Source organism: Cebus imitator, unplaced genomic scaffold (genome assembly GCF_001604975.1).
Source record: "Cebus imitator isolate Cc_AM_T3 unplaced genomic scaffold, Cebus_imitator-1.0 Scaffold406, whole genome shotgun sequence".
In the NCBI taxonomy this organism is placed as follows: Eukaryota; Metazoa; Chordata; class Mammalia; order Primates; family Cebidae; genus Cebus; species Cebus imitator.
The window spans coordinates 1,417,215-1,426,894 of record NW_016107721.1 but is presented as its reverse complement, the minus strand read 5'-3'; the positions used below and the strand labels follow the sequence as shown (position 1 = coordinate 1,426,894).

Here is a 9,680-nt window from a genome sequence, read left to right as displayed (position 1 = left end):
AAAAAAAAAAAAAAAAAAAAAAAGAATGAACTTCCAACTGTTTAAAAGAAAAAATGTTTCTACTCTGGGCTTAATCTGCCAGGAAGTTACTTTTAAATAATAAATTTTTTCATTTTTATTAAGTAAATTTTATCAATATTTATCGCCTACTATCCAATTTAGTCTACTACTGTACCTTGAATTTGGAGATAAGTGCACCTCACAACATGGCCACTGAGTTAACTGTATGAAAATCATGAATTCCAAATGGAACAAACATCAACTCTCTTATTGTTGGCATTCATTCAAATTTGCGGTATAATTAAATAATTCAAATTCCCCCCCCCCCGCGCAAAGGATGGTTCTCCAACACTTCATACCTTCTTCACGTTCCGATCGGAGCGGAGGGCCTCTTCGGTCCCTATCGTCTCTTAGATCTCGTCTTTCTCTTAGATCACGCCGGTCCTCTCTCTCCCGGCGACGGTCATCCCTATCCCTATCATCCCGGCGACTTGAGTCTCTCCAGCTTGAAGATTCCTCAGCTGGTCCTCTTCTCCAGCCACCTTCATCCCTGTAGCAATTTAAAATGACAAGTCAGGTTCTTCATACTGTTAGACCAAATGGATAATTCTAAGTACATCCTGTCCAAGCTGGTGCTCAGAATTTACAAATCTAACAAGCACAGTTTTAACTCATAACCTGACCTGACCTGATAGCTGGGACATGGGAGACAAAAGAGAACACCCAGATCTGCGCCATCTCACTCGGCAGCCACTACCCATATGTGGCTGCTTAAATGTATCTAACGTAAAATGGGGATATTTCCTCAGGAGCACCAACCATATAGTCTAAGTGCTTAGCAGCCAAATGTGACTGGTGACTACCATAATGGCCAGTACACAGAACATGTTCTTCCTTGCAGAAAATTGCACTGAATACTGCTGGTCTGCAGTGTAAGGCCACTTTGGCAGAGGGAGCAAGCTAGAACTTCTACTACTAATAAAATCAAGGGGCTTTTGGTCTTTTAAAGGCAAGAAAACTGACTGCCCTAAACCACAAAAGGAAAAGCAATGGACTGGCAAAGACGGCGATATTGGTTCCATTACCCAACAGTTACACAGCCTATAGAAAGCCACAAAGTTTGAGCCTCCACTTGCTAACTTTAAGAGGGCATGTTCAATTAGATAACCTCTAAAACATTTATAAAACCTTCATTATGATTCTGAGAGATGGGGGCAGGGGGAGGCTGGGGGATAATGAGGAATGTCATTTCTCAAAAATAGTTTGGAACACACAGGCCAGTGTCTAAAACAATCCCAACTGCAGCTCTTAAAAAAAAAAATTTTTTTTTTTTTTTTGAGACAGAGTTTCGCTCTCGTCGCCCAGGCTGGAGTGCAACAGTGCAATATCCGCTCACTGCAACCTCTGCTCTCTGGGTTCAAGTGATTCTCCAGCCTCAGTCTCTCGAGTACCTGGCATAACAGGTGCTCCACCACCACGCCCAGCTAATTTTTGTATTTTTAATAGAGACGGACTTTCACCATGTTAGCCAGGCTGCTCTCGAACTCCTGACCTCAGGTGATCCACCCTCCTCAGCCTCCCAAAGTGCTGGGATTACAGGCGTGAGCTGCTGCACCCGGCCCGTACAAATGATTTGATCAGAACATCGCACCGAGGTCTTCTGAAGCGATCCTCGCGATCCACATCTCTCTCTCTGTCCCTTTCTCTCTCAGGGTCCTTGTCATTCTCCTCTCGGTCTTGATTATCTCTATCCCTTTCTTTTTCTCTGTCCCATTCACGTTCTTCAGATGGTCTTGATTCTCGAGGAGGACCCCAGCTCTCCTCTCTGGCTTTTTCTTTCTCTCTCCATCCACCTATTTTTTTTTTTGAAAAAGCAAAATATTTTTAAATTTTTTTTTAAAAAGACACAGATTGGCAATCATGATTCATCATCATTCTATAATTTAAGACACTGATTAAAAAAACACTAAAGCTGTGTATATCACTGCACAGACATTATTAACAGTATTTTCTGGGTGCGGCAGTTCATGCCTATAATCCCAGCACTTTAGGAGGCCAAGGCGGGCAGATCACCTGAGGTCGGGAGTTCAAGACCAGCCTGACCAACATGGAGAAAGTCCGTCTCTACTAAAAATATTTTTTTAAAAAGCAGCCAGGTGTGGTGGTGTATGCCTATAATCCCAGCTACTTGGCAGGCTGAGGCAGGAGAATCTCGTGAATCCGGGAGACAGAGGTTGCAGTGAGCTAAGATCAAGCCACTGCACTCCAGCCTAGGCAACAAGAGCAGAACTCCATCTCAAAAAAAATAAAAATTAAAAAAAACTCATATATCTATAAGAAAACTTAAAATGGGCCAGGCATGGTGGCTCACACCTGTAATCCCAGCACTTTGGGAGGCTGAGCCAGGTGGATCACTTAAGGCCAGGAATTCGAGATCAGCCTGGCCAACATGGTGAAACCCTGTCCCTACTAAAAATGCAACAATTAGCCAGGTGTGGTGGCACACCTACAGTCCCAGTTACTTGATTTGGGAGGCTGAGGCAGGAGAATCGCTTGAACCTGGAAGGCAGAAGTTGCAGTGAGCCAACATCGTACCACTGCACTCCAGCCTGAGCGACAGTGAGACTCTGTCTCAAAAAACAGAAGGTAAAAAAAACAAAAAACTTAAATGATCTGGGTTGAGTGTTCCATAAACAAAATCATCATTGAGAATTTCATAATTTTTCCTGTTGCATACAGATTTCAGCATAGTATGTTCTGATGTTAAACAGATCACTCATTTAAACAGAAAACTTCAAGAGTTTTCTCTGAGTCCCAATTGTGTGGTATTTATTATACCTTGCAACATTTTCAAGGCCTTCATATCCAAAAAAGAATCTTTCTTTTTATATGCCCATCCTCCACCATTTACCAACCCACCATTATCTAGTCGTTAATTATGGATAAATCTTTTAACCCTGTACAATGTCTCATACTTATCCGTCGAATATATGAATCTAGGAACATTTTATATAGATTACAGAGAGAGAGAAATTTGCTGGTGACTTCACTGTTTAAAATGGCTTCCAAGTGTAGTGCTAAAATGCTGTCTAGTGGCCAGGCGTGGTGGCTTACACCTGTAATCTCAGGAATTTGGGCGGTCGAGGAAGGTGGATCCCTCGAGCCCGGAAGTTCAAGACCAGCCTGGGCAACATGACAAAACCACATCTCTACAAAACTACAAAAATTAGCTCGGCTTGGTGGTGTGTACCTATACTCTCTTACTCAGGAGGCTGAGGTGGTAGGATCTCTTGAGCCCAGGAGGCAGAGGTTGCGGTGATCTGAGATCACGTCACTGCACTGCAGCCTGGGTGACAAAGCAAGACCCTGCCTCAAAAAAGAAAAAACAAATGCTGTTTAGTGACTCCAAGCACAAGGTGGCCATGATATGCCTTAAGGAGAAAATACAGGCATTAGATAAGCTTTGTTCATGAATGAGTTATAATGCTGTGGACCATGAATTCAATGTTAATAAATCAACAACATGTCAGAAATAAAGGGTCTTTAAACACAAACACATAAAAGACATTTTATGGACTGGCTGACAAAAATACCATGACTAGAGACTCATGAGATCCTAACCTTCTATTTCCCCTATGAATAGGAGTTCAGTATTCATGGCAACTTTATAAAATATAATTAGCAAATTAATAAGAATCTGCTATGTTGTTACCCAATTTAACATAAGGCAAAGAAAAATGAAGTGGCTTACACAAGTTAACAGCTGAACAGTGGAATGAGGTGAGACGAAGTAGGCAACAGAAACTAGGGAAAGCAAGGAAGCAGCTCACTTAGATGTACATGCAGAACAACTGCTCTTGTTATTTCCCCCACCCACAAAACTAAAACTGAGAGTCAGGGAGCCAGAAAAAACCAGTCGGGGGGAAGGAAAATGATGCTGACCCAGGATCAGGTACAAGCAGTGGGAATGGAGAAGAGGGTGGATTTCAGAAACATCAAAAAAGCAGAAGTGAACTATATGAACTATATGAAGATTTAACTTTTACACAAAAGTACCTCAAAAAAAAAATTAATTAAAAAAAAATAAAAGTAAAGATTTAACATAAAGGATGAAACGACGACAAAACAACTCCCAGATTCCTAGCTCAGAAAGTTAGGTGGGCAGTGATGCCCCTGATGAGAATCAGAGGGGTGGGTGGGCGTGAACAAATGCATGTGTGTTTGTTGGTGATGAATCCAGTTTTGGATAGGCTGTGCTCAACATTCAGTGAGACTACCAGGTGGAGATATGCTGTATGCAGTAAGCAGCTGTCACCTGCATGCAGTACATAGAAATCACCTAGAGAAAACTGGCTGGGCGCAGTGGCTCATGCCTGCAATCCCAGCAGTTTGGGAAGGCAAGGCAGGTGGATCACTTGAGGTCAGGAGTTCGAGAGCAGCCTGGCCAACATGGTAAAACCCGATCTCTATTAAAAATACAAAAAAATTAGCCATGTGTGGTGGTGTGCACCTGTAGTCCCAGCTACTTGGGAGGCCAAAGCAGAAGAATCGCTTGAATCCAGGAGGTGGAGATTGCAGTGAGCTGGGATTTGCACCACTGCATTCCAGCCTGGAAAACAGAGCAAGACTCAGTCTTAAAAAAAAAGAAAAAAAGAAAGATAATGGTAATAGACGCATATCACAGACATGCATACAACTGGCTCACCAATAATAAAGTGTGAAATAACAAGCAGGCCCAGAGCTAAGAAAGAACATGAGGCTGGGTGCAGTGCCTCACACCTGTAATCCCAGCACTTCACTTTGGGAGGGAGAGGCAGCAGTGAACCCAAGAGTTTGAGACCAGCCTGGGTAACACAGTGAAACCCTGTCTCTCCAAAAAAAAAAATATTAGCAGGATATGGTGGCATGCGCCTGTAGTCCTAGCTACTCAGAAGGCTGAGGTGGGAGACTCCCCAGAGCCTGGGAGGTCAAGGTTACAGTGAGCCATGATTGTACCACTGCACTCCAGCCTGTGCAACAAGGCAAGACTCTGTCTCAAAAAAAGTAAAATGAGTTTCTCTATGCATAATCTCATGGTTGGCAGAAACAAATATATCAAGTACATTTTAGTTTTAGTTATTTATTTTTAAAAGGAGGCTGGTTCTCAATAAAACCTGAAAAACACACCAATACTGAAGGGATTAGTACAGGAAGATCCTTCCAAGTAGTAGTCAACGAAGCAGAAGGAAAAGAGCACACCACTAAAGAGGAAAGAAGGGTTGGGTTGTTGATCTGTTTTGGATGGTGGTATTCTATAGGCAAATGTTTGACAGGTAAGACCCTGTAACGATACTCAAGGAAAGATAAAAGAACAGTTTATCTGGAAAGTAACAATACAGCCCTGACATTTATCCATCTGAATTTCACTTTTACAGGTGAACACTTAAACATATTCAAGAAAATAGAATTTTACCTGGCTTGACTAATGGTCTCCAAGGACCAGGTCTTGAGTCATCACCCCGTCTGGAAAACCGATCATCATCAGCACGTCTTGAGAGCCGATCATCATCCATGTTTCTCCAAGGGCCCCTGTCATCCTCAGCACCACGCCTGGAAACTCTATCATCATCGGCATTCCTCCAAGGTCCTCGATCATCATCCAGCCCTCGCCTGGGACCCCGGTCATCATCCAACCCTCGCCTGGGACCCCGGTCATCATCCAACCCTCGCCTGGGACCCCGGTCATCATCAGCATTACGCCAGGATGATCGCTCATCCTCAGCACCTCCTCGCCTCGGCCCCCGGTCGTCATCCATCCCACGTCTTGGTCCTCTGTCCTCATCAGCTGTTCGCCAGCTTCCTCTGTCCTCATCCAGTCCTCGTCTAGATGGTCTGTCATCATCCACATGACGCCAGTTTCCCCTGTCTTCATCAGCAATTCGTCTAGGAGGCCTGTCATCATCTGTGTTACGCCAGGAAGGCCGGTCATCGTCTGCCCCACGACGAGAGAATCGATCTTCATCAGGACCACGTCTAGGGCCTCTGTCATCATCCATGCCACGCCGGGGAACCCGGTCATCGTCTGGTCTAAGAGAGGACTCTCTATCTTCATCATCCCCCAGACGCCGGGGCCGCTCTTCATCTCTTCTATGAGACCTGTCTTCATCTCGCCCTTCTCCACGTCTCCACTCCCTACACAGCAAGAAAAACAATTAAAAACATCTGAAATAAAAAACCGTATGATCCTTTGAGGATGTTATTTTCACATGCTTTTTTAAAACTTCAGTATGGACCAGGTACAGTGGCTCATGCCTTTAATCCTAGCACTTTGGGAGGTGAAGGCAGGCAGATCACTTGAGGTCAGGAGTTCAAGACCACCCTGGCCAACATGGCAAAACCCCATTTCTACTACAATTGAGACATGCTGCTTGGCACAGTGGCTCACACCTGTAATCCCAGCACTTTGGAAGGCCGAGGAGGGAGGATTGCTTGAGCCTAGGAATTTGACACTATCCTGGGAAACATGACAAAACCCTGTCACTACAACAAATACAAAAACTAACCAGACATGGTGGCTTACGCCTGTAATCCCAGCACTTCAGGAGGCCAAGACAGGCAGATCACTTGAGTCAGGAGTTCAAGACCAGCCTGGCCAACATGGTGAAGCCTTGTCTCTACTAAAAATGAAAAAATTAGCCGGGTGTGGCAGTGCACGTCTGTAATCCCAGCTACTTGGGAGCCATGAGAATTGCTTGAACCTAGGAGGCAGAGGCTGCAGTGAGCCAAGATCAGGCCACTGCACTCCAGCCTGGGTGACAGAGCGAGATTCTGTCTCAAATACAAAGAAACAAATAAAAAATTAACCAGGCATGGTGGAGCACACCTGTGGTCCCAGGTACTCAGGAGGCTGAGGCAGAAGGATCACTTAAGCCCAGGGAAGTCGAGGCTATAGAGACAAGGATCACGCCACTGCACTCCAAAGTGAGAGGCCATCTCAAAACAATGACAAAAAACAGGCCAAGCGCAGTGGCTCATGCCTATAATTCCAGCAACTTGCGAGGCCAAGACAGGTAGATCACTTGAAGTCAAAACCAGCCTGGGCAACATGGCAAAACCCCATCTCTACTAAAAAATTCAAAAATATGCCAGGTGTGGGGGCACACACCTGTAATCCCAGCTATTTAAGAGGCTAAGGCACAAGAATCACTTGAACCCAGGAGGCAGAGGTTGCAGTAAGCTCAGATCATGCCATTGCACTCCAGCCTGGGTGGCAGACCCAAAAAACAAAACAAAACAAAACAAAAAAGGAACCCACATAAAATCAGACATGCACACAATTCTTCTGTCTTTCCTTCCCCCTCCAATCCCCTGCCCCACAAAATCAACCAAATTTTAAAACGAATAAGATATTAACAGGAACTGGAGCCGCACTGTTTTCCTCAACTCTACTTACTTCTCTGGTGGGCCTCTTCTCCATTCAGAGTCTGCTTCAGGTCCTTTTCTCCAAGTGCCTTCTGAATCTCTGTCTCCCCAACGAGAGTCCTCCATTGACAAAGTGAAAAAGAGGCATTACATTGGTAACAGTTTACTATTACAACTACTGATATTACCATTCAAATATTTTTTATGTTCCTATTAAATAATATGAAGCCCTTAAATAAGCAATTTTTTTTTTTGAGACAGAGTCTCGCTCTGTCACCAGGCTCCAGGCTGGAGTGCAGTGGTGTGATCTCTGCTCACTGCAACCTCCGCCTCCCGGGTTCAAGCAATTCTCCTACCTCAGCCTCCCAGGTAGCTGAGACCACAGGGGCACGCCACCACACCCAGCTAATTTCTTTGTATTTTTAGTAGAGAGGGGGTTTCACCATGTTGGTGGCCAGGATGGTCTCAATCTCTTGACCTTGTGATCTGCCTGCCTCGGCCTCCCAAAGCGCTGGGATTACAAGCTTGAGCCACCATGCCCAGCCCATAAGCAAGTCTTAAATTTTTATTTATTTATTAATTTATTTATTTATTGAAACAAGGGTCTTGCCCTGTCCCACAGGCTGGAGTGCAATGGCACGATCTTGGCTCACTGCAACCTCGGCCCCCCAGGTTCAAGTAATTCCCCTGCCTCAGCCTCCTGAGCAGCGGGGATTACAGGCACATGCCACCACGCCTGGCTAATTTTTGTCGGAGTTTCACCATGTTAGTCAAGCTGGTCTCGAACTCCTTACCTCAGGTGATCTGCCTGCCTTGGCTTCCCAAAGTGTGGGCATTACAGGCATAGGCCACCACGCCAGCTTACTTATTTTTTGATCTGAGATCAGACTGACACTACAGTGAAACTGGCAGTCTCATATATTGTGAGTGGCCTTACAAACTGATTTAACACTGCCGGAAAGCAACCTGGGAACACACACCTCTACAGATGTAAAGAAAGTCAAGTGCCCTGAAATGGACATCACAGTGCCGTTTCAAAGAAAGGTGGAGACATTTTACTTAATGTCTAATGGGGGTGATTAAATTGACAGAACTTCTCTATTCCAAGTATTTTGATGACATTAAGAACTGTGAAAAGTAAATCTGGTACAGCCTTTTCCAAGGGACGATGCATGTATTATTTAATCATAAATATCCTCTGATACAGTGTGACTGGTCTTACAAATGTAACCTAAAGCCATAATCAGACAAGTGTGAACTCTGGAAGATATTTTAAGAGATCTGATGATAGGGTGGGAAGATTAAAGTAAGTATCTACAAAGCTGGCTGGGCACAGTAGCTCACGACTGTAATCCCAGCACTTTGGGAAGCCAGTGAGGATGATCACTTGAGGCCAGGAGTTTGAGACCAGCCTGGCCAACATGGTGAAACCCTGTCTCTACTAAAAATACAAAAAAGGTAGCCGGACGTAGTGGCAGGCACCTATAATCCCAGGTATTTGGAAGGCTAAGGCAGGAAAATCGCTTGAACCTGGGCAGTGAAGGTTGCAGTTAGCTGACCTTGCGCCACTGCACTCCAGCCTACACAAGAGAGCAAGACTGCATCTCAAAAAAGTAAAAAAATAAAAATCTACAAAGCTAAGAATAAGCTAATTTGTAAATAAAAGAACCTTTACTTGAACTTTTTGTTTGTGTGAGGTAGAATCTCGCTCTGTTGCCCAGGCTGGAGTGTAGTGGCGTGATCTTAGCTAACTGCAGCCACTAGCCTTCCAGGTTCAAGAGATTCTTGAGCCTGAGCCTCCCAAATAGCTGGGACTACAGGCGCCTGCCACCACGCTCAGATAATTTTTGTATTTTCAGTAGAGATGGGGTTTCAATATGTTGGCCAGGCTGGTTTCAAACTCCTGACCTCAACTGACCCACCTGCCTGGGCTTCCCAAAGTGCTGAGATTATATGCATAAGCCACCATGCCTGGCCCTTTATTTGAATTTTTGAAAAAATGTGTTGGCAATGAAACTCTCTAATAACAGCTAGAGGGCGGGCGTTGTGGCTCACGCCTGTAATCCTAACACTTTGGAAGGCCGAGGTGGGTGGATCACCTGAGGTCAGGAGTTCATGACCAGCCTGGCCATCATGGTGAAACTCCATCTTTTAAAAAAAAAAAAAACAACACTAGAGATGAGAAGCAAGGCCGGGCGCGGTGGCTCAAGCCTGTAATCCCAGCACTTTGGGAGGCCGAGGCGGGTGGATCACGAGGTCAAGAGATCGAGACCATCCTG

At 44.8% G+C, this 9,680-nt stretch overlaps 1 protein-coding gene across 1 annotated transcript in view; it reads right to left on the bottom strand.

The window, feature by feature from the left end:
- Positions 1-9,680, bottom strand: part of EIF3A (eukaryotic translation initiation factor 3 subunit A) — a 54,628-nt gene that overhangs the window by 2,425 nt on the left and 42,523 nt on the right. The window contains exons 17-20 of the mRNA XM_037731558.1: positions 7,433-7,521; positions 5,453-6,171; positions 1,652-1,853; positions 360-550 (exon numbers count right to left, since the gene is read on the bottom strand). Of these exons, the coding sequence (XP_037587486.1) occupies positions 360-550; positions 1,652-1,853; positions 5,453-6,171; positions 7,433-7,521 (1,201 nt within the window). The remainder of the gene's footprint in view (positions 1-359; positions 551-1,651; positions 1,854-5,452; positions 6,172-7,432; positions 7,522-9,680) is intronic.